Here is a 23564-nt window from a genome sequence, read left to right as displayed (position 1 = left end):
AGGTGGCAGGACACTTGGGGGAAAGACTCAAAACTACCAGGATTGACCTGAGTGGAGATATCTGCTTTGGGACTCCCTCCTCAGAGACACACTACCTCCAGCCTCATTCAAAACAACCTGGACTGGCCAGCCTTTACATAGTATAGAATCTACACTCTACAGGTGCTGGGAGTGGTGGTGACATTGAAAAGGGGTTTACGAGAGAGTATTTTCCCATGAGTTAAATGTGCCCTTCTCCTTGGAGGGGGCTGCTGCCGTCACTAGGGCACCAGAGGACAGGGCTGGGGCCCCAGAGGGCACGGTGACAGGGCTGGGGCCCCAGAGGGTACGGTGAAAGGGCTGGGGCCCCAGATGGCACGGTGACAGGGCTGGGGCCCCAGATGGCACCCAAAGGACTAATTTGCGACCCGATAACGACCCGTTTCCTAGAAACAGCAGAGGATGATTACCTCTCTGGAAATAAAAGATTCCCTTTCAAGTATGAAAAAAGAAAAAGGGGCCAGGCTATTGAGAGCATGTTGTCTGACTGTGAACTACACTAGTTTTGTGCATCATTTATCTAGACAAATATACAGATCTGTACCATGGTGGTGCCCCACGCATACAGAGGCCAAACAAGAATACTTTTCAAGTTGCCAAGAAATCCTGTCTGTTTCCCAGATTGGCACCCTATTCCCTATTTAGTGCACTATTTTTGACCAGGGCCCACTGTGTTTGGGTTGTTGTCTTTAATGGCTTCTCAATAAACTACTTCCCATGCTTTCAGATTGTAATCAACATGGTCTCACAGAAGGGATCTGTTGATGGCAATAACAATAACATCACTGTATGACACAGGCCAATACCAAGACAGAAAATGACTCAATGTGTAATTTAATGTTGATAAAAAATACAAAAATGAATCAAAACAAAATACATTCAACTTTTGAATGTATTTGCTGATTGTGGAATATTGACTTTTTCTCTCTGTGAAAACAACTTTGTGAGGGAAACAAGCTTGTGAGTCATCAGACCATTCAAGGTCCTCTCATTCTGAGAGGTGAGTGGTTCCAGTAATCTTGGTGGCTTTCCAGTTCAGATGCTCAAGCTCTTAAAAACCGTCCATTCACTGGCCTATAAACACACTTGGTGAGAACGGGCCCTCGTTGTGTTATGTTATCATGGTCTAAGCCTGGCCTGCTCTCTGCTTTCTAAAGCCCTGCAGGCCTCCACTGACACAGGGTCTGTTCAACTCAAACAAACAGGACCTGGAGTTAAACCAAGCCGACAAAATCAATTTAAAGCCGGTGTATGTTGCAAACCCTAACCACAACCCTTACCATTAACCTGTCTTTCACACTAACCATCCATGCTATGTGACATACAGTGCATTCGCAAAGTATTCAGACCCCTTGACTTTTTCCACATTTTGTTACGTTACAGCCTTATTCTAAAATTGATAAAATAGTTTCCGCCCCCTCATATATTGACACACAATACCCCATAATGACAAAGAAAATACAGGTTTTTAGAAATGATTACAAATTTATTACAAAAAAAATGGAAATATCACATTTACATAAGTATTCATACCCTTTACTCGGTACTTTGCTGAAGCACCTTTGGCAGAGATTAAAGCCTCGTTTTGGATATGACGCTCGTTTTGGGTATGACGCTAAAAGTTTGGCACACCTGTATTTGGGGAGTTTCTCTCATTCTTTTCTACAAATCCTCTCAAGCTCTGTCAGGGTGGATGGGGAGCGTCGCTGTACAGCTATTATCAGCTCTCTCCAGAGATGTTCGATCGGGTTCAAGTCCGAGCTCTGGCAGGGCCACTCAAGGACATTCAGACAATTGTCCCGAAGCCCCTCCTGCGTTGTCTTGGCTGTGTGCTTAGGGTCGTTGTCCTGCTGGAAGGTGAACCTTCTCCCCCAATCTGAGGTCCTGAGCTCTCTGGAGCAGGTTATCATCAAGGATCTCTCTGTACTTTGCTCCGTTCATCTTTCCCTCGATCCTGACTAATCTCCCAGTCCCTGCCACTGAAAATCATCCTCACAGCATGATGTTACCACCACCATACTTCACCATAAGGATGGTGCCAGGTTTCCTCCAGACGTGAATACTTGGCATTCAGACTAAAGAGCTCAATCTTGGTTTCATCAGACCAGAAAATATTGTTTTCATGATCTGAGAGTCTTTAGGTGCCTTTTGGCAAACTTCAGGCAGACTGTCATTTACTGAGGAGTGGCTTCTGTCTGGCCACTCTACCAGAAAGGCCTGATTGGTGGAGTGCTGCAGAGATGGTTGTCCTTCTGGAAGGTTCTCCCATCTCCACAGAGGAACTCTGGAGCTCTGTCAGAGTGACCATCGGGTTCTTGGTCACCTCCCTGACCAAGGCCCTTCTCCCCCGATTTCTCAGTTTGGCCAGGCGGCCAGCTCTAGGAAGAGTCTTGGTGGTTCTAAACTTCTTCCATTTAAGAATGATGGAAGCCACTGTGTTCTTGGGGACCTTCAATGTATAAACTGCCTTAATTTTTCTGGACCCCAGGAAGAGTAGCTGCTGCTTTGGCAGCAGCTAATGGGGATCCATAATCAATACAAATACAAATTTTGCAGACATTTTTTGGTACCCTTCCCCAGATCTGTGCGTCGACACAACCCTGCCTCGGAGCTCTACGGACAATTCCTTCAACCTCATGGCTTGGTTTTTGCTCTGACACACACTGTCAACTGTGGGACCTTATATAGACAGGTGTGTGCCTTCCCAAATCATGTCCAATCAATTGAATTTACCACAGGTGGACTCCAACCAAGTTGTAGAAACATCTCAAGGGTGATCAATGGAAACAGGATGCACCTGAGTAAAATTTTTAGTCTCATATCAAAGTCTGAATGCTTATGTAAATAAGGTATTTCAGTTTTTAATTTCTTATACATTTGCAAAAATGTATAAAAACCTGTTTTCGCTTCGTCATTATGGGGCATTGTGTGTAGATTGATGAAGACATTTGTTTATTTAATCCATATTAGAATAAGGCTGTAACGTAACAAAATGTGGAAAAAGTCAAGGGGTCTGAATACCTTCCGAATGCACTGTATAAGCTAAGTAGTATGTCATAATGGTGATATACTGTATAACTAATGTCAACTTATGTGACATACTGTATAACTAAAGTAGTTAAATGCCACCATTTTGAAATATTCGAAAGAGACCATGTTGTGTGTTTGACTGGCCTGTAGGTTTCAGTATGGACAGGCAGGCAGGCAGGCAGGCAGGCAGACAGACAGACAGACAGACAGACAGACAGACAGACAGACAGACAGACAGACAGACAGACAGACAGACAGACAGACAGACAGACAGACAGACAGACAGACAGACAGACAGACAGACAGACAGACAGACAGACAGACAGACAGACAGACAGACAGACAGACAGACAGACAGACATCACTGTGGTGTAGTGGGAGCCTGGCAGTTCTAACTAGACCAACAGGTATTTTTCTCTGGCTTGCTACAGACTTCATAACTTCACTGCAGATCATATCACACATAGAATGAGTTACTGATTGTTTCTGGATTGTAAACTGGCATCTTGGGTTCCCACTTAAAGTCCTCTAGCTTGGTCCCTAAATGGATCTCTTGGGTCTTTTTGTAATCATAGTTTAGACACACACACACACACACACACACACACACACACACACACACACACACACACACACACACACACACACACACACACACACACACACACACACACACACACACACACACACAATCCTTCACTCTGAACAGTATCTCAGTTGGACATCTCACCCTACTAGTCTGCAGAGATTTCAGCTTCTCACAGGGCTAACAATGGATCTGTACTTCCACCAGCCCTGGATCCACCTTCTCTGGTGGATGGTGATGTCTTAGTTCAGTCGTCCTGGGAATGGTGTGACAAATTAGTCCAGAATGCTATATTCAACTGAGGGGAAAACAGGCACAGTTCTCACTCTTGAAGAGAGCATGGTGTGATAAACAAGAGAAATGAAGCTACAGCAGCGCTGAGAGGAGGATAATTACACGAGTCTCCAGGGTGTTACATGATAAATCATACAGTGATGTGCTGTAAGCACATGTTCTCTATGAAGAGACGGGGTGCTGGGAGAGAAATCAGTCAATTTATTAACAGCTAGACCTCAACTACACATTGATGAAGCATCATGATATTGCAAGGACAGACTCTATGCCAAGTGTAAAGCATTGGATTAGAATGATGCCATCTGTCGGAAGACAATGCACTACATTGTCCCTCAAGGTATCTTTGGGAAGCGTGATGGTTCTATGTGGAACAATACTCACTCAAATAACACTTAGAGCCCTTCAATAGCTAAAGAACCCTTATTTGGCACTATATAAAAATCATTTATTAGTATGTATAGCAATGTCTGAGAGAGAGAACATGGCTCTGATCACAAGGCAACAGAGAGCATGCAGTCAGGAGACAGGAGGTTAATGAAGAATAAATACCCTCCTCCTCCCTCACCTCGGTTACCATCCTGCTCTCCCTAGTGATGGGGAAAGAAAGCTTCCTGAAGCATTGAGGCTTTCCAGCCAATTGTGGCAAAAATAATTTCATTACTTGAGGCTTGAATCAATACAGTGTACACTAGTGGCACACGCTGGTCAAAAGAATCTAGAGCAGACAAATGATTAAAGATGATGTCCCACACACCTTAGAACGTGCACAGCGTAGCCTTTTTGTCTACTACCAAACCAATACCAAACCAATCAGGTGGATCTTCGACGAAACAAAGATTCGGACGTCATTGATCATGTGCTTCTGATGAAGTGATACAGGCATCGGCCCACTGCTTTGACGTAAACTGCTTAGCGATTTCAGCGCAAACCTCGGACCTCTGGTATCAAACATAACATCACTAGTTCTCTCCCCTCCCTCCATCACCGTTGTGTTCTGTTGTGTTCTACATGTGATAGGATGGCTAAGATTCATTACCAAGAAGGGCTGCAGGAGGAAATCCCAGCTGTCAAATCCACTTTGAGTCTCTCTCTCTCTCTCTCTCTCTCTGTCTCTCTCTCTCTCTCTCTCTCTCTCATATTGAGCACAATAAATATTATGAGGCGTTTGGGGGTTTATTGATGTTCATTTTAATTTGATACTGATTTTAAATACTTTACTGGAAATAAACATATAGACTTGATATAATGGGATGTGAAAAATATTAAGACAAACATTGACTGTGAGGACTTGAAAGACTAACAGGATAAGTGTGCTTGCTGTACCATCTTAGAGAGGGATAACCTACTGTACAGTACACTGTGAAGCCTGACACTTCCCATGTCACCACAGTATCACACCCACACTCAACCAGCAGTTCCCCATACTCCCATCATAGCAGATTACTATTCTGAGTGCTGTACTGTAAGTTGAAGAGCAGGCCATGGGGTCAATGGTTTCAGAGTTGACACACACACACATACGGCCATATGAAAAACAGATGATGCTCTTTCTAGGGGAATTGTCAGAGGCCTCTCACTCTCTCTCTGATCCTAACCATCTGTAGTCCTGACAGCTGATGTGACTTATAACATAACACCACACACACACATTCACACGCACATATCTCCTAATTGGTCGGTCTGTATCACTTTGAGGCAGACAGGGAAGAACATTTATGTGGATAATATGTGGCATGCAATGCCACAGCCACAGCATAAATCACTACTTTAAATAGAGGGAATATTAATACGAAACAAAGAGTGTCCGGAGTTCTTATCATTCCCAATGCTGCAGTGCAGCTAAAACAAACCATTCAGATCAGCTTTCCAAGACTCCAGGAGTTACATCAAACAAATCATACAGAAAACTGCTGAGAAGCGGAAGAAATTACAGCTGGCAATAGAAGTACAAGGTCAGAAGTTGCAGTTATTACTTGATAAAAATAAATACCCAATAAACTTTGGTGCTTTGCTTCAAACCCGAGTGGCGCAGCTGTCTAAGGCACTGCATCTCAATGCAAGAGGTGTCACTACAGTCCCTGGTTTGAACCCAAATAAGAATTTGTTCTTAACTGACTTGCCTAGTTAAGTAAAGGGCCTGACGACAACCAGTCAGCTGTTTTCTGTTATACAATAGCCGAGCAACATGTGCTTCATGCGTGCTCGTTTTAGTACAGAAATAAACCATAAAAACTGGAGCCTAAACGTTTCTAACCATAGAGGGAAACTATTCGCTCTTTGTCTTAGCTAAAATAATTATACCAGTCTCTGCTCGGTCCCTGGCTAAATGAAGGAACTCGTAACAAACTTACTGTAATTCAATACAATTATTCATGTTGTTTTACAATTGCTAGAAAGGGTGATTAGAAGATCTGCCTTGAAAAATAGTTTCTTGTTTTTCCTTAGTATCATTTAGTGAATAGAAAGAAAATAGTTTAATATGATCTTGGTCAACCTAATTTACCTTGGTGATTAGTCTCCTGTACTGTTCTCTGTAGCTCTGAACTCAACACACCCTTTAGTACCAGGATGCAGTTACGAAGGGTCAATGCTGTTGTGTGTGTGTGTGTGTGTGTGTGTGTGTGTGTGTGGTGTGTGTGTGTGTGTGTGTGTGTGTGTGTGTGTGTGTGTGTGTGTGTGTGTGTGTGTGTGTGTGTGTGTGGTGTGTGTGTGTGTGTGTATAGACTACTCAAAAAAATAAAGGGAACACTTAAACAACACAATGTAACTCCAAGTCAATCACACTTCTGTGAAATCAAACTGTCCACTTAGGAAGCAACACTGATTGACAATAAATGTCACATGCTGTTGTGCAAATGGAATAGACAACAGGTGGAAATTATAGGCAATTAGCAAGACACCCCCAATAAAGGAGTGGTTCTGCAGGTGGTGACCACAGACCACTTCTCAGTTCCTATGCTTCCTGGCTGATGTTTTGGTCACTTTTGAATGCTGGCGGTGCTTTCACTCTAGTGGTAGCATGAGACGGAGTCTACAACCCACACAAGTGGCTCAGGTAGTGCAGCTCATCCAGGATGACACATCAATGTGAGCTGTGGCAAGAAGGTTTGCTGTGTCTGTCAGCGTAGTGTCCAGAGCATGGAGGCGCTACCAGGAGACAAGCCAGTACATCAGGAGACGTGGAGGAGGCCGTAGGAGGGCAACAACCCAGCAGCAGGACCGCTACCTCCGCCTTTGTGCAAGGAGGAGCAGGAGGAGCACTGCTAGAGCCCTGCAAAATGACCTCCAGCAGGCCACAAATGTGCATGTGTCTGCTCAAACGGTCAGAAACAGACTCCATGAGGGTGGTAGGAGGGCCCGACGTCCACAGGTGGGGGTTGTGCTTACAGCCCAACACCGTGCAAGACGTTTGGCATTTGCCAGAGAACACCAAGATTGGCAAATTCGCCACTGGCGCCCTGTGCTCTTCACAGATGAAAGCAGGTTCACACTGAGCACGTGACAGACGTGACAGAGTCTGGAGACACCGTGGAGAACGTTCTGCTGCCTGCAACATCCTCCAGCATGACCGGTTTGGCGGTGGGTCAGTCATGGTGTGGGGTGGCATTTCTTTGGGGGGCCGCACAGCCCTCCATGTGCTCGCCAGAGGTAGCCTGACTGTCATTAGGTACCGAGATGAGATCCTCAGACCCCATATGCTGGTGCGGTTGGCCCTGGGTTCCTCCTAATTCAAGACAATGCTAGACCTCATGTGGCTGGAGTGTGTCAGCAGTTCCTGCAAGAGGAAGGCATTGATGCTATGGACTGGCCCGCCCGTTCCCCAGACCTGAATCCAATTGAGCACATCTGGGACATCATGTCTCGCTCCATCCACCAATGCCACGTTGCACCACAGACTGTCCAGGAGTTGGCGGATGCTTTAGTCCGGGTCTGGGAGGAGATCCCTCAGGAGACCATCCGCCACCTCATCAGGAGCATGCCCAGGCGTTGTAGGGAGGTCATACAGGCACGTGGAGGCCACAGACACTACTGAGCCTCATTTTGACTTGTTTTAAGGACATTACATCAAAGTTGGATCAGCCTGTAGTGTGGTTTTCCACTTTAATTTTGAGTGTGACTCCAAATCCAGACCTCCATGGGTTGATAAATTGGATTTCCATTGATTATTTTTGTGTGATTTTGTTGTCAGCACATTCAACTATGTAAAGAAAAAAGTATTTAATAAGATTATTTCATTCATTCAGATCTAGGATGTGTTATTTTAGTGTTCTCTTTATTTTTTTGAGCAGTATATATACTGTATTCTAGTCATGGCTCATCCTATATAACTACTGCTGTACACAACTTTTCTATTCATATACTGTCCATACTGTCTATACACACCATTATACACACTGAGTGTACAGGAACACCTGCGCTCTCCATGACATAAACTGACCAGGTGAATCCAGGTGAAAGCTATGATCCCTTATTGATGTCACTTGTTAAATCCACTTCAATCAATTTAGATGAAGGGGGGGGGGGGGGAATAGGCTAAAGAAAGATTTTTAAGCATTGAGACAAATGAGACATGTATTGTGTATGTGTGCCATTGAGAAGTGGAGATGTAAGTGCCTTTGAATGGGGTATGGTTGTAGGAGCCAAGCGCACCGGTTTGAGTGTGCCAAAAACTACAACGCTGTTTGGTTTTTCACGTTCAACAGTTTCCTGTGTGTATCAAGAATGGTCCACCATCCAAAGGACATTCAGCCAACTTGACACAACTGTGGGATAGAATTGGAGTCAACATGGGCCAGCATCCCTGTGGAACGCTTTCAACACCTTGTAGTAGAGTCCATGCCCGATGAATTGAGGCTGTTCTGAGGGCAAAAGGGGGTGAAACTCAATATTAGGAAGCTGTTCTTAACCCCCTGAGTCAATACATGTTAGAATCACCTTTGGCAGCAATTACAGCTGTGACTCTTTCTGGGTAAGTCTCAAAGAGCTTTGCACACCTGGATTGTACAATATTTGCACATTATTCTTTTTCAAGTTCTTCATGCTCTGTTAAGTTGGCTGTTGATCAGATTATCAAGTTGGTTGTTGATTGCTAGACAGCCATTTTCAAGAAATGTTTTACTCCTGAACTTATTTAGGCTTGCCATAACAAAGGTGTTAAATACTTATTGATTCAAGACATTTCAGATTTAAATGTTTTATTAATTTGTAAAAATTCAGAAAAACATCATTCCACTTCGACAATATGTGGTATTGTGTGTAGGCCAGTGACACAAAATCTCAAGTTAACCAATTTCATATTCTGGCTGTAACACAACAAAACGTGGAAAAAGTCAAGGGGTTTGAACCTTCTGACGTAAAGTAGATGGACTTGGGAAAACCTGTCAGACTCTGTCAGACTCAGTGCAGATTCATTCTGAACAGCGTAAGAACACTTCCTACCCCTGAGAAACAAGTGCTTTGAAACATCTTTAAAACAGCAGATTATGAAGTGAAGTAGCTTCTAAATATTGATGTGCCTGGGCTGACTGGGAGAGCAGAGCACATAGAGCAACAAGATCTCGGGCTCAATTAAATATTCAATGTTCGTCGGGGTGGGGGAATGTACAGTGCCATCAGAAAGTATTCAAACCCCTTGACTTATTGCACATTTTGTTGTGTTACAGCCTGAATTCAAAATGGATTAAATATATTTTTTGTCTCACCCATCTACACACAATACTCCATAATGACAAAGTGAAAACGTGTTTTTAGAAACGTTTGCAAATGTATTGAAAAGTAAATACAGAAATATGACATTTACATAAGTATTCAGACCCTTTACTCAGAACTTTGCTGAAGCACCTTTGGCATCGATTACAGCCTCAAGTCTTCTTGGGTATTATGCTACAAGTTTGGCACACCTGTATTTGGGGAGTTTCTCCCATTCTTCTCTGCAGATCCTCTCAAGCTCTGTCAGGGTGGATGGGGAGCGTCGCTGTACAGCTATTATCAGCTCTCTCCAGATATGTTTGATCGGGTTCAAGTCCGGGCTCTGGGTGGGCCACTCAAGGACATTCAGAGACTTGTCCCAAAGCCAGTCCTGCGTTGTCTTGGCTGTGTGCCTAGGGTCGTTGTTCTGTTGGAAGGTGAACCTTCGCCCCAGTCTGAGGTCCTGAGCGCTCTGGAGCAGGTTTTCATCAAGAATCTCTCTGTACTTTGCTCAGTTCATCTTTCCCTCCATCCTGACTAGTCTCCCAGTTCCTGCAGCAGAAAAACATCCCCACAGTATGATGCTGCCACTACCACGCTTCACAGTAGGGATGGTGCCAGGTTTCCTCCAGACGTGATGCTTTGCATTTAGGCCAAAGAGTTCAATCTTGGTTTCATCAGATCAGAGAATCTTGTTTCTCATGGTCTGAGTCTTTTAGGTGCCTTTTGGCAAACTTCAGGCAGACTGTCATTTACTGAGGAGTGGCTACTGTCTGGCCACTCTACCATAAAGGCCTGATCGGTGGAGTGCTGCAGAGATGGTTGTCCTTTTGGAAGGTTCTCCCATTCCACAGAGGAGCTCTGTCAAAGTGACCATCGGGTTCTTGGTCACTTCCCTGACAAATGCCCTTCTCCCTCGATTGCTCAGTTTGGCCGGGGGGCAACCCCTAGGCAGAGGTGGTTCCAAACTTCTTCCATTTAAGAATAATGGAAGCCACTGTGTTCGTGGGGACCTTCAATGTTGCAGAAATGTTTTGCTACCCTTCCCCAGATCTGTGCCTCGACCCAATCCTGTCTCGTCACAATTCCTGTCTCGACACAATTCCTTTGACCTCATGGCTTGGTTTTTGCTCTGACATGCATTGTCAACTGTGGGACCTTGTATAGACAGGTTTGTGCCTTTCCAAATCATGTCCAGTTAATTGAATTCATCACAGGTGGACTCCAATCAAGTTGTAGAAACATCTTAAGGGTGATCAATGGAAACAGGATGCCCCTGAGCTCAATTTCTCATAGCAAAGGGTCTGAATACTTATGTAAATAAGGTATTTCTCTTTTTATTTCTAATAAATTTGCAAAGAAATCTGTTTTCACTTTGTCATTATGGTCTATTGTGTGTAGATTGATGAGGAAAACATTTTATTTCATCCATTTTAGAATAAAGCTGTAACGTAACAAATATGGAAAAAGGGATGGGGTCTGAATACTTTCAGATTCACCTTTTGCAGCGATTACAGCTCTGAGTCATTCTGGGTAAGTCTCTAAGAGATTTGCACACCTGGATTGTACAATATTTGCCCTTACATATATATTCTTCAAGCTCTGTCAAATTGGTTGTTGATCATTGCTAGACAACCATTTTCAGGTCTTGCCATAGATTTTCAAGCAGCTTTAAGTCAAAACTGCAACTCGGCCAATCAGGAACATTCACTGTCTTCTTGGTAATCAACTCCATTGTAGATTTGGCCTTGTGTTTTATGTTATTGTCCTGCTGAAATCTCCCAGTGTTTGGTGGAAAGCAGATAATCAGGTTTTCCTCTAGGATTTTGCCGGTGCTTAGCTCCATTCCATTTCTTATTTATCCTGAAAAATTACAAGCATACCCATGACATGATGCAGCCACCACTATCCTTGAAAATGTGGAGAGTGGTACTCAGTAATGTGTTGAGTTGGATTTGCCCCAAACATAACACTTTGCATTTGGGAAAAAAACATTAATTGCTTTGACACATTTTTGCAGTATTACTTTAGTGCCTTGTTACAAACCGGATGCATGTTTTAGAATACATTTATACTGTATAGGCTTCCTTCTTTTCACTCTGCCAATTAGATTAGTATTGTGGAGTAACTACATTGTTGTTGATCTATCCTCAGCTTTCTCCTATCACAGCCATTAAACTCTGTAACTGTTTTAAAGTCATCATTGACTTCATGGTGAAATCCCTGAGCGGTTTCCTTCCTCTCCGGCAACTGAGTTAGGAAGGAAGGCTGTATGTTTGTAGTGACTGGGTGTATTGATACAACATCCAAAGTGTACACTTGAAGTCCGAAGTTTACATGCACTAAGGTTGGAGTCATTATAACTTGTTTTTCAACCACTCCACAAATTTATTGTTACAAACTATAGTTTTGGCAAGTCGGTTAGGACATCTACTTCATTCATGACACAAGTCATTTTTCCAACAATTGTTTACAGACAGATTATTTCACTTATAATTCTCTGTATCACAACTCCAGTGGGTCAGAAGTTTACATACAGTAAGTTGACTGTGCCTTTAAACAGCTTGGAAAATTCCAGAAACTGATGTCATGGCTTTAGAAGCTTCTGATAGGCTAATTTACATCATTTGAGTCAATTGGAGGTGTACCTGTAGATGTATTTCAAGGCCTACCTTAAAACTCAGTGCCTCTTTGCTTGACATCATCAGAAAATCAAAAGAAATCAGCCAAGACCTCAGAAAAACAATTGTAGACCTCCACAGGTCTGGTTCATCCTTGGGAGCAATTTCCAAACGCCTGAAGGTACCACGTTCATCTGTACAAACAATAGTACGCAAGTATAAACACCATGGGACCACGCAGTCGTCATATCGCTCAGGAAGGAGACGCGTTCTGTCTCCTAGAGATGAATGTACTTTGGTGCGAAAAGTGCAAATCAATCTCAGAACAACAGCAAAGGACCTTGTGTAGATGCTGGAGGAAACCGGTACAAAAGTATCTATATCCACAGTAAAACGAGTCCTATATCGACATAACCTGAAAGGCCGCTCAGCAAGGAAGGAGCCACTGCTTCTTAAAAAAGACAGACAACGGTTTGCAACTGCACATGGGGACAAAGATCGTACTTTTTGGAGAAATGTCCTCTAGTCTGATGAAACAAAAATAGAACTGTTTGGCCATAATGACCATCATTATGTTTGGAGGAAAAAGGGGGAGGCTTACAAGCCAAAGAACACCATCCCAACCGTGAAGCACAGGGGTAGCAGCATCATGTTGTGGGGGTGCTTTGCTGCAGGAGGGACTGGTGCACTACACAAAATAGATGGCATCATGAGGTACAAAAATGATGTGGCTATATTGAAGCAACATCTCAAGACATCAGTCAGGAAGTTAAAGCTTGGTCGCAAATGGGTCTTCCAAATGGACAATGACCCCAAGCATACCACCAAAGTTGTGGCAAAATGGCTTAAGGACAACAAAGTCAAGGTATGGAGTGGCCATCACAAAGCCCTGACCTTAACCCTATAGAACATTTGTGGGCAAACATGTGCGACCAAGGAGGCCTACAAACCTGACTCAGTTACACAAGCTCTGTCAGGAGGAATGGGCCAAAATTCACCCAACTTATTGTGGGAAGCTTGTGGAAGGCTACCAGAAACGTTTGACCCAAGTTAAACAATTTAAAGGCAATGCTACCAAGTACTAATTGAGTTTCTCTAAAACAGGCTATAGTCTACATGTGCAGCACCACGTCAGAACAGTAGGCAAAATTTAGAATGGAAAAGGGACCAAATTATTAGGGTGAGGCACATGGGCTACTAACAGCTTACTTCTCAACATACACTTAGTATTACTTTCTTTGCTACATTATACATATTTCCCTGGCATATTACATAACTTATGCAGCAGCATACAATACAATCACAATGCAACCAGAGAACATTACCAACCCCTACTCTCCGTATTTTACGCTGGCTGCCCCACCACCACAGAAAGCAGAGCTAGGCTGAAACACCTGCATTTTGGAGCTGCATTACTCAAGAAAGCAAAAAAAAGACCAAGTTTGTATGGGGCTTTATTAACTCAATGATCTTTTAGTTTCATTTTACAGTGTTTGCAAACCGATATGTGACACGTTGTTTGTTTCTTTTCTGCTTAAAAGGTGGGGCTCAAAACAGGTGGCCCCACCTTCCCCGAAAGAGGGGTCCCCATTGTACCTTACAGATAATTATAGGTGTGGGATACAGAGATGAGGTAGTCATTAAAAAATGATGTTAAACACTATTATTACACACAGAGTGAGTCCAGGCAACTTATTATGTGACTTGTTAAGCACATTGTTACTCCTGAACATATTTAGGCTTGTCATAACAAAGGGGTTGTATACTTGGTGACTAAAAGCTTTTTTTAATTAATTTGTAAACATTTAAAAAAACATAATTCACTTTGACAATATGGGGTATTGTGTGTAGGCCAGTGACACACCATTTCAATTTTATCAATGTTAAATTCAGGCTGTAACACAACAAAATGTGGAAAAAGTCAAGGGGTGTGAAAAGGTAGTAGGGGCAGTGGTGTAGTGCTATTTTTTTTAGGTGAGGGAGCGTGAAATCAAAATGTAAATAGCCATGTTTCCATCCAACCATTTCATGCGGATGAATTACCTGGCACATGAAAACAGTCGTGACTGGGCTGATGCAGGTACAATTTTATACACTGAACAAAAATATGAACGCAACATGTAAAGTGTTGGTCCCATGTTTCATGAGCTGAAATAAAAGATCCCAGAAATGTTCCATATGCACAATAAGCTTATTTATCTCAAATGTTGTGCACGTTTGTTTACATCCCTGTTAATGAGCATTTCTCCTTTGCCAAGATAATCCATCCATCAGACAGTTGTGGAATATCAAGAAGCTGATTAAACAGCATGATCATTACACAGGTGCGCCTTGTGCTGGGAACAATAAAAGGCCACTCTAAAATGTGCAGTTTTGTCACACAAAACAGTTCCACAGATGTCTCAAGTTTTGAGAGAGCGTGCAAATTGAATGCTAACTGCAGGATTGTCCACCAGAGCTGTTGCCAGAGAATTGAATGTTCATTTCTCTACCATAAGCCACCTCCGATGTTGTTATAGAAAATTTGGCAGTACGTCCAACCGGCCTCACAACCGCAGACCACATGTAACCACACCAGCCCAGGACCTCAACATACAGCTTATTCAGCTGCGGAATCATCTGAGACCTGCCACCCAGACAGCTGATGAAACTGTGGGTTTGCACAACCGAAGAATTTCTGAACAAACTGTCAGAAACTTTTTAAGGGAAGCTCATCTGTGTGCTCGTCGTCCTCACCAGGGTCTTTACCTGACTGCAGTTCGGCGTCGTAACCGACTTCAGTGGTCAAACGTTCACCTTCGATGGCCACTGAGAAGGGTGCTCTTCACAGATGTATCCCGGTTTCAACTGTACCGGGCAGAAGGCAGACAGTGTGTATGATGTTGTGTGGGAGAGCGGTTTGCTGATGTCAACGTTGTGAACAGAGTGCCCCATGGTGGCGGTGGGGTTATGGTATGGCCAGGCATAATCTACAGACAACGAACACAATTGCATTTTATCGATGGCAATTTGAATGCACAGAGATACCGTGACGAGATCCTGAGGCCCATTGTCGTGTCCTTCATCTGCCGCCATCACCTCATGTTTCAGCATGATAATGCATGGCCCCACGTCGCAAGGAACTGTATACAATTCACGGAAGCTGAAAATGTCCCAGTTCCTCCATGGCCTGCATACTCACCAGACATGTCACCCATTGAGCATGTTTGGGATGCTCTGGATCGACGTGTACAACAGTGGGTTCCAGTTCCCTCCAATATCCAATAACTTCACACAGCCCTTAAAATACGAGTGGGACAACATTCCACAGGCCACAATCAACAGTCTGATCAAATCTATGTGAAGGAGGTGTGTCATGGTAGCTACATCAGGTGGTGGTCACACCAGATACTGACTGGTTTTCTTATCCATGTCCCTACCATTTTTTTAAGGTATCTATGACCAACTGTATTTCCAGTCATGTGAAATCCATAGATTAGGGTCTAATGAATAGATTTCAATTGATGGATTTCCTTATATGAAATGTAACTTGTTGCATGTTGCATTTATATTTTTGTTCAGTGTAAATGCCAATAGACAATTAGTTTGTTCACATGGTGGGATCTTTTCATGAATTTCACAGGGTGGTGAATGAGCTTGTTGCTGCAAGGTGATGAGCTTGTTGCTCCTTTCCAATAAATATCGAGGGTCTTATTCTGGTGACATGATGATCGATGCTTGGCTACCGTTTGACAAATCAAATAATATCGCTCTTATCCATAATAATCTCATAATGTAAGTAGCATACCTGCACTGTATCTGCGAGCTGCTGGCTAGAGCATATGTGCCAAGACCTGTTGGCTAGAGCATATGTGCCAAGACCTGTTGGCTAGAGCGTATGTGAGCGTATGTGCCAAGACCAGAGTGGGCACATTTGCTATATAATGCAACCGTGTTTGTGACAAAACCATCAGAGTTGAAAATGCGATGGAAACCCATTTAACTTGTATTTTTCATTTGGTACATGGGAATTGAACATATTCGCATGAAATTCTGTCGCAAATTGAATGGAAAACTAGCTACTGACATCATCATGCCGGCCGCCCAACAACCTGCCCACTTGACCCTATCCCCTCCTCTCTTCTCCAGACCATTTCCGGAGACCTTCTCCCCTTCCTCACCTCGCTCATCAACTCATCCTTGACCGCTGGCTACGTCCCTTCCGTCTTCAAGAGAGCGAGAGTTGCACCCCTTCTGAAAAAACCTACACTCGATCCCTCCGATGTCAACAACTACAGACCAGTATCCCTTCTTTCTTTTCTCTCCAAAACTCTTGAACGTGCCGTCCTTGGCCAGCTCTCCTGCTATCTCTCTCAGAATGACCTTCTTGATCCTAATCAGTCAGGTTTCAAGACTGGGCATTCAACTGAGACTGCTCTTCTCTGTGTCACGGAGGCTCTCCGCACTGCTAAAGCTAACTCTCTCTCCTCTGCTCTCATCCTTCTAGACCTATCTGCTGCCTTTGATACTGTGAACCATCAGATCCTCCTCTCCACCCTCTCCGAGTTGGGCATCTCCGGCGCGGCCCACGCTTGGATTGCGTCCTACCTGACAGGTCGCTCCTACCAGGTGGCGTGGCGAGAATCTGTCTCCGCACCATGCGCTCTCACCACTGGTGTCCCCCAGGGCTCTGTTCTAGGCCCTCTCCTATTCTCGCTATACACCAAGTCACTTGGCTCTGTCATATCCTCACATGGTCTCTCCTATCATTGCTATGCAGACGACACACAATTAATCTTCTCCTTTCCCCCTTCTGATAACCAGGCGGCGAATCGCATCTCTGCATGTCTGTCAGACATATCAGTGTGGATGACGGATCACCAGCTCAAGCTGAACCTCGGCAAGACGGAGCTGCTCTTCCTCCCGGGGAAGGACTGCCCGTTCCATGATCTCGCCATCACGGTTGACAACTCCCTTGTGTCCTCCTCCCAGAGTGCTAAGAACCTTGGCGTGATCCTGGACAACACCCTGTCGTTCTCCACTAACATCAAGGCGGTGACCCGATCCTGTAGGTTCATGCTCTACAACATTTGCAGAGTACGACCCTGCCTCACACAGGAAGCGGCGCAGGTCCTAATCCAGGCACTTGTCATCTCCCGTCTGGATTACTGCAACTCGCTGTTGGCTGGGCTCCCTGCCTGTGCCATTAAACCCCTACAACTCATCCAGAACGCCGCAGCCCGTCTGGTGTTCAACCTTCCCAAGTTCTCTCACGTCACCCCGCTCCTCCGCTCTCTCCACTGGCTTCCAGTTGAAGCTCGCATCCGCTACAAGACCATGGTGATTGCCTACGGAGCTGTGAAGGGAACGGCACCTCCATACCTTCAGGCTCTGATCAGGCCCTACACCCAAACAAGGGCACTGCGTTCATCCACCACTGGCCTGCTGGCCCCCCTACCTCTGAGGAAGCACAGTTCCCGCTCAGCCCAGTCAAAACTGTTCGCTGCTCTGGCACCCCAATGGTGGAACAAGCTCCCTCACAACGCCAGGACAGCGGAGTCAATCACCACCTTCCGGAGACACCTGAAACCCCACCTCTTTAAGGAATACCTAGGATAGGATAAAGTAATCCTTCTAACCCCCCCCCCCCCCCCCCCCCCCCCCCCTTAAAAGATTTAGATGCACTATTGTAAAGTGGTTGTTCCACTGGATATCATAAGGTGAATGCACCATTTTGTAAGTCGCTCTTGATAAGAGCGTCTGCTAAATGACTTAAATGTAAATGTAAATGTAATAATTTCTTCAATCAAAGTGTGTACAGACAGATGTAGCCAATTGAATTGTCTATCATTATAGAATATGCATAAAATGCATCGTCCAATCGTAACTTCTGCCTATGCCGACACATATTGTCTAAACAAAATGGTATATTTTTAATACCATCAAACACCAAGTTAGGCATAGGCTACCTAATTTCAAAATAGGCCATCATCATTGTCAGTCGTGAATGATAATTCGTCACGTTTTACCAGTGAAACATCCAGCCTGAATCTCCATGCCAATCATTTGATTGATCTCTTGAATGACTGTTTTGTGAGCGAATTAGAGCAAATGGTGTTAACAAACTAGTAGCCTTTCTTATATTTTGTTTGTACTATGCTATGCTATTATATTCGGTTCTGTTATGTAAAATGCAAATGAATCATTATGTGACCTTGTGAGCCATTGATTCATTCAGCTTTGATCTAACTTTACTAAACGAGCACCATTGTGAGAAGTGATAATATTCTATTTGTAATAATAATAATAAGGGATGAGTATGAATATTAGGGGTAGGCAACAGATCTTGATGAGATGTCATTTTAAGCGATTGGAGCGTACTTCGTGGGGCTGCAAGGACAGCACTAGGATCGCGCAATGATGGTAAAGAAGTTGAACCAACTTGTGGTGCTGAAAGATAGCTGAAGGATAGCTCTGCCATTTGACCAGTTCAGGAACAAACAACAATAATTAGCAGTAGGCCTACAGCCTAATAGGCCTACGACTACGTGGTATAGCTATTTGTAGGCTATAACCGAATGTAAATTAATACATATATAATTGCACTGTTTGCGAGGAGAGCTTTATTGCAGTAGTTATTTTACTGTATTTTGGAGCTTACACACTGTATCATAAATAAACTTTGATTTGGTTAGCTTGAACACGTCTACAATACACCCTATTATAGAATAAAAGATAACAGAGAGTTGAACTATCAATTCATAAAATGAATTTGCATAGATTAAACATGCTATCAAATCAATTGACCAAGTAGTGACCATAAATCCAGAGAGAAGATGGAAGAAACCACCATTTATACCTCTAGGCTGCTATACATATTTATTTGATTTGTCATTCTATCGTTTTTCATGGAATTTTTGTGATAATGAAATATAATTTATTTAGAATTTATCAGAATACATTTTCCGGGAATAGTTTTACCAGCTCTGTGTATTCCCAAATTTAAAAAAGTGAGGGAGCTCCGCTGTTCTGCACTCCGGCAGTACTACACCCCTGGGTAAGGGTTAAGGTTAACCATAAATAACTTGACGGTTGTCAAGTTTAGGCAAAAATTCAAACCGGTTAAGGTTCAAACAGAACCAATTTAAACGAGTATCTAGCACTGGGATTGAACCTACTATCCTGTCAGCCGAGGTGCGCTGTTTAAACACCTTCCTCTATCCATATCCACTACACCATAGCAAGCTGCGAGCCTACGAGATGATAGTATGTGCTCAGGTTGCCCATAGTGGACGGTATTGAAGGCATTTCCCGACGTCCTGGGGACCTGGACAAACGTCGAATTTCTGGTGTGATGTGGCTGCAGGGACCTGTTGCACAGCTGCAACTCTTTACCAGCCCTCCCTCCTTCCTGTTTTACATGGTAAATAGCCATTAGCAACCTGTCTGTAACAACGGTCCCTGCCAATGTACCATGCCACAATGTTCTGCTTCTAATGACCGTATAACCACAACAGAAAACAGACAGGAGTAGTTAGTTTACTCTATTTCCTACTCCTTTGAAACACACGCGCTCACAAAGCCTTCTCTCACTCACTCACACAGCCTACACACGCACAGAAATTGGAGGGTGTGCGATAACAGCGAAAGAGAGCTCTGGGAATTATCAAGCCATGATATAGGACTCTAATTACTGCAACATACCCATCGAGCACATTTGGTTCCTTGGAAGTTGTGGGAATGTTCCCATTGGTTCTGTAAACGAAGCCATAGGTTTCCTGACTGGGCCTTCTGAGAACGTACATTTTTAGGTTGAAGGGAGTTTGAGAATGTTTTACTATGGTTCCCTGAAGGTTTTATTAATGTTCTAGGAACGGAAATTATAGGTTATTTGAAGAACGTTCTGAGAACACATTACAATAAGACGTTTAATAACACTGCTAGCTTAGGTTAACTGTTTTGAACTCCAAGCAGAGATGGAAATGAATTTGCTTAGGCATTAATTATGCAAACATAAAAAAAAATATTGTGGCACGGCATCAGTGAAATTCAAACCTATGATCTTCTGTTGTCTATCCATGGAATTAACCTTGCACTGTGCCACCAGGATAGCGCTAGCATGCCATGTTTTCTTTAACCCAAACAAAGCTTTTCATTTTAGTCTATTCAAACCGACCCCATTTCTAAGGAAACTAGCACTCATTAAGATCAGGTGTGGTCATTTGGTGGGCGCGGCCAACACCCCAGAACATACTTAACAAGATAGGGGATAGCATTTTGGTGACGCTGAGAACGGAATGTACACTGAGTATACATTAAGAACACCTTCTCTTTCCATGACATTGACTGACCAGGTGAATCCAGGTGAAAGCTATGATCCCTTATTGATGTCACTGGTTAAATCTACTTCAATCAGTGTAGGTGAAGGGGAGGAGACAGGTTAAAGAAGTATGTGTGCCATTCAGAGGGTGAATGGGAAAGACAAAATCTTTAAGTGCCTTTGAACGGAGTATGGTAGTAGGTGCCAGGCGCATTGGTTTGTGTCAAGAACCAAAACACTGCTGGGTTTTTCACACTCAACAGTTTCCCATGTGTATCAAGAATGGTCCACCACCCAAAGGACATCCAGCCAACTTGACACAGCTGTGGGAAGCATTGGCGTCAACATGGGCCAGCATCCCTGTGGAACGCTTTCGACACCTTGTAGAGTCCATGCCCCAACGAATTTAGGCTGTTCTGAGGCCAAAAGGGGGGTGCAACTCAATATTAGGAAGATGTTCCTAATGATTGATATACTGAGTGTATATGTTTTTAATTCTTAGAAGGCACATCGCCAGATTTTTCACACAGTCGGTGCACGGATTTAAACCAGTGACCTTTTGGTTACTGACCCAATGATTTTAACTGCTAGGCTACCTTCCACCCACGCAGGACAGAGAGAGCAAACTAGTAGTTTAATATTGTCCTTCACACTCCACAGGAGCAGGGAAGAGAGGCAGCAGGGAAGAGAGGCAACAGGCAGGTAGGTAGAAAGACCTAGTAGTAGTATTTTCCATTTGGGTAATTGCTCTGTCAAAGGGACGCAGTAGTAGCAGGAGGGTCAGCATCCAGGTAGGTAGAGAGACTTTGCTAGTTGTAATTTCGTCGGGATGGACAGTTGCTCTTTCTGTCTTACCTGAAGACGGGTCTGTGGAGAAGCTTCCTCTTGATCGTGACACACTCTTCCATTTAAAGTGTGAGTCCAGACTGGGTTGGGGATAGGAGCAGGGAGCTCTGTGTGAGGCTTGGCTGTCTCCAGCTGCGCCTCTCCTCACGTTGCACTGTGCTGCTCTGAGACTGAGACGACTAGTCCTGCCTGGTCCCTGCTAGTCCCCCTAGTCCCTGGTCCTGCCCCTCTCCCTGCTCTCTCCCTCTCTGCTCTCTATCTCTGACAGCTCAGTAAGAAAGGTCATAGAGGCCACATCACAGTGTTGCTTTTCTACTCTCAGACAGAGAGCCAGAGGAGCTCGGAATGACGCGGAAACACACGCACACACAGGAACACAAACACACGCATAGACTCACACATTGTCTTTATCTCTGCGGGCCACTCACCCTCTGGACTCAAACCTGTGTGTGTGTGTGTGTGTGCGAGTGTGAGTGACCTACAGAACAGTTCCCCTGATAGGAGAGATTTGAACCCCGCAGCATTCCCAATATCACTCAACTTCGTCACACACAGAAAGTTTTGGAGACTGCTGCCTCAACTTCAAGCTGTCCCGCAAATGTTTGGGATAGAGGCTGGTCAGAAGGGCTGGCTGAACGTCAAAACATGGTCATTAAATCACAATCTGGTTTTTATTCTGCCGGAATTATGTGTGGATGGTGCAATGCAATGCAAAGCGCCTCACTTCTGGTAAGGTGTGTGTGTGTGTGTGTGTGTCCGTGTGTGCGAGTGTGTGTGTGCGTAGGGGAGGGGGACCACAGAGCGGTGGGCGCCCTGGCCTTGCGATGGTTTAATCAACAGAAGATTGGGTTGTTTAACTTATGTGAAGCTGAGGCACGCTCTCTCCCCAGCCCAACTGGAGGAAACTTATGATAAACATCACCAACATCGGGAATCCATCCCAAATGGCACCCTATTCCCTACATAGAGCCCTATGGTCCCTGGTCAAATACTAGTGCATTATATAGGAAATGGGGTGCTATTTGGGACTCCACAGGTTAATTAGCAGAGCAGCAGAAGGCCATTCTTTCTGGAGCTGGAAACAAACACTAAAACTCTATCCTTCTGATGGAAGACATTCCACACACACACACAAGCACATGCACACTAGCACACACACTTGCAAACACACTCGCGCACACACAGAAATGTGGGTTTTGGGGGAAAAGCAAGAACCGCCAAGGAAGTCCTGCTTCACAAATGCACTGTTGTGAACAACATGAGACATTTTGTAAGTTCTAACGTGTCCATGTGACACAGCAAATATTGAGTGTGCTACTTGGACTGTATTCAAAATGAGTTTGCCAAACAATTTAGGACATTCAGGAGAATCAACACCACTACAGCACGGCTGTAATCAACACATATTTTGTTAACAACTCATCAATCAGTAAATCAACTCTATTTTCCTTTCATAAAGATTTGATCTAATGAGTGGATGCGCTTTGAAAAGAAAATCTCAATGGAGCCTTTGGTGTAGGCCTAAGTATTAGCTAAAGTTTCAACCCCCGTTGCGTGTCCTGATGGACCCCATAACTTGATTAATCAGAAAATAGCATAATTGGGAAAATTCTCAATCAAAAAACGAATAACAACAAACAATATCTAATCAAGCACTTCCAAGCCATTTTCCTGTCAGCTTACAGGAAACACTTAATGAAAGCAGGAGGAAAAGAAAAGCTGTTTAAAAGAATGACTCACAGCTGTAATTGCTGCGAAAGGTGATTCTAACATGTACAGAGCATTCAGAAAGTATTCAGACCCCTTCACTTTTTCCATATTTTGTTACGTTACAGCCTTATTCTAAAATTGATTAAATACAATGTTTTCCTCATCAATCGACACACAATTGCCCATAATGGCAAAGTGAAAACAGAAATACTTATTTACATAAGTATACAGACCCTTTGCTATGAGACTAGAAATTGAGCTCAGGTTCATCCTGTTTCCATTGATCATCCTTGAGATGTTTCTACAACTTGATTGGAGTCCACCTGTGATAAATTCAATTGATTGGACATGATTTGGAAAAGCACACACCTGTCTATATAAGGTCCCACAGTTGACAGTGCATGTCAGAGCAAAAACCAAGATATGAGGTCAAAGGATTTGTCTGTAGAGC

The 23564-nt window shown here is 43.9% G+C and overlaps 1 protein-coding gene across 2 annotated transcripts in view; it reads right to left on the bottom strand.

Annotated features, from left to right (window-relative positions):
- The window catches only part of LOC106582264 (dual specificity calcium/calmodulin-dependent 3',5'-cyclic nucleotide phosphodiesterase 1A), a 95048-nt gene that overhangs the window by 35513 nt on the left and 35971 nt on the right, over positions 1–23564 (bottom strand). The window contains exon 1 of one of the 2 annotated variants that reach the window (XM_082967136.1): positions 21413–21655. The exons of the other annotated variant lie outside the window; for it this stretch is intronic. Within the exon in view, the coding sequence (XP_082823262.1) occupies positions 21413–21465 (53 nt within the window). The 5' untranslated portion in view covers positions 21466–21655. Of the gene's footprint in view, positions 1–21412; positions 21656–23564 lie in introns of those variants that run through there. 2 annotated transcript variants of the gene reach the window in all.

The sequence above is a fragment of the Salmo salar genome, chromosome 21, assembly GCF_965601325.2.
Source record: "Salmo salar chromosome 21, fSalSal1, whole genome shotgun sequence".
NCBI classification, from domain to species: Eukaryota; Metazoa; Chordata; class Actinopteri; order Salmoniformes; family Salmonidae; genus Salmo; species Salmo salar.
This window is presented reverse-complemented; position numbering and strand designations above follow the sequence as displayed.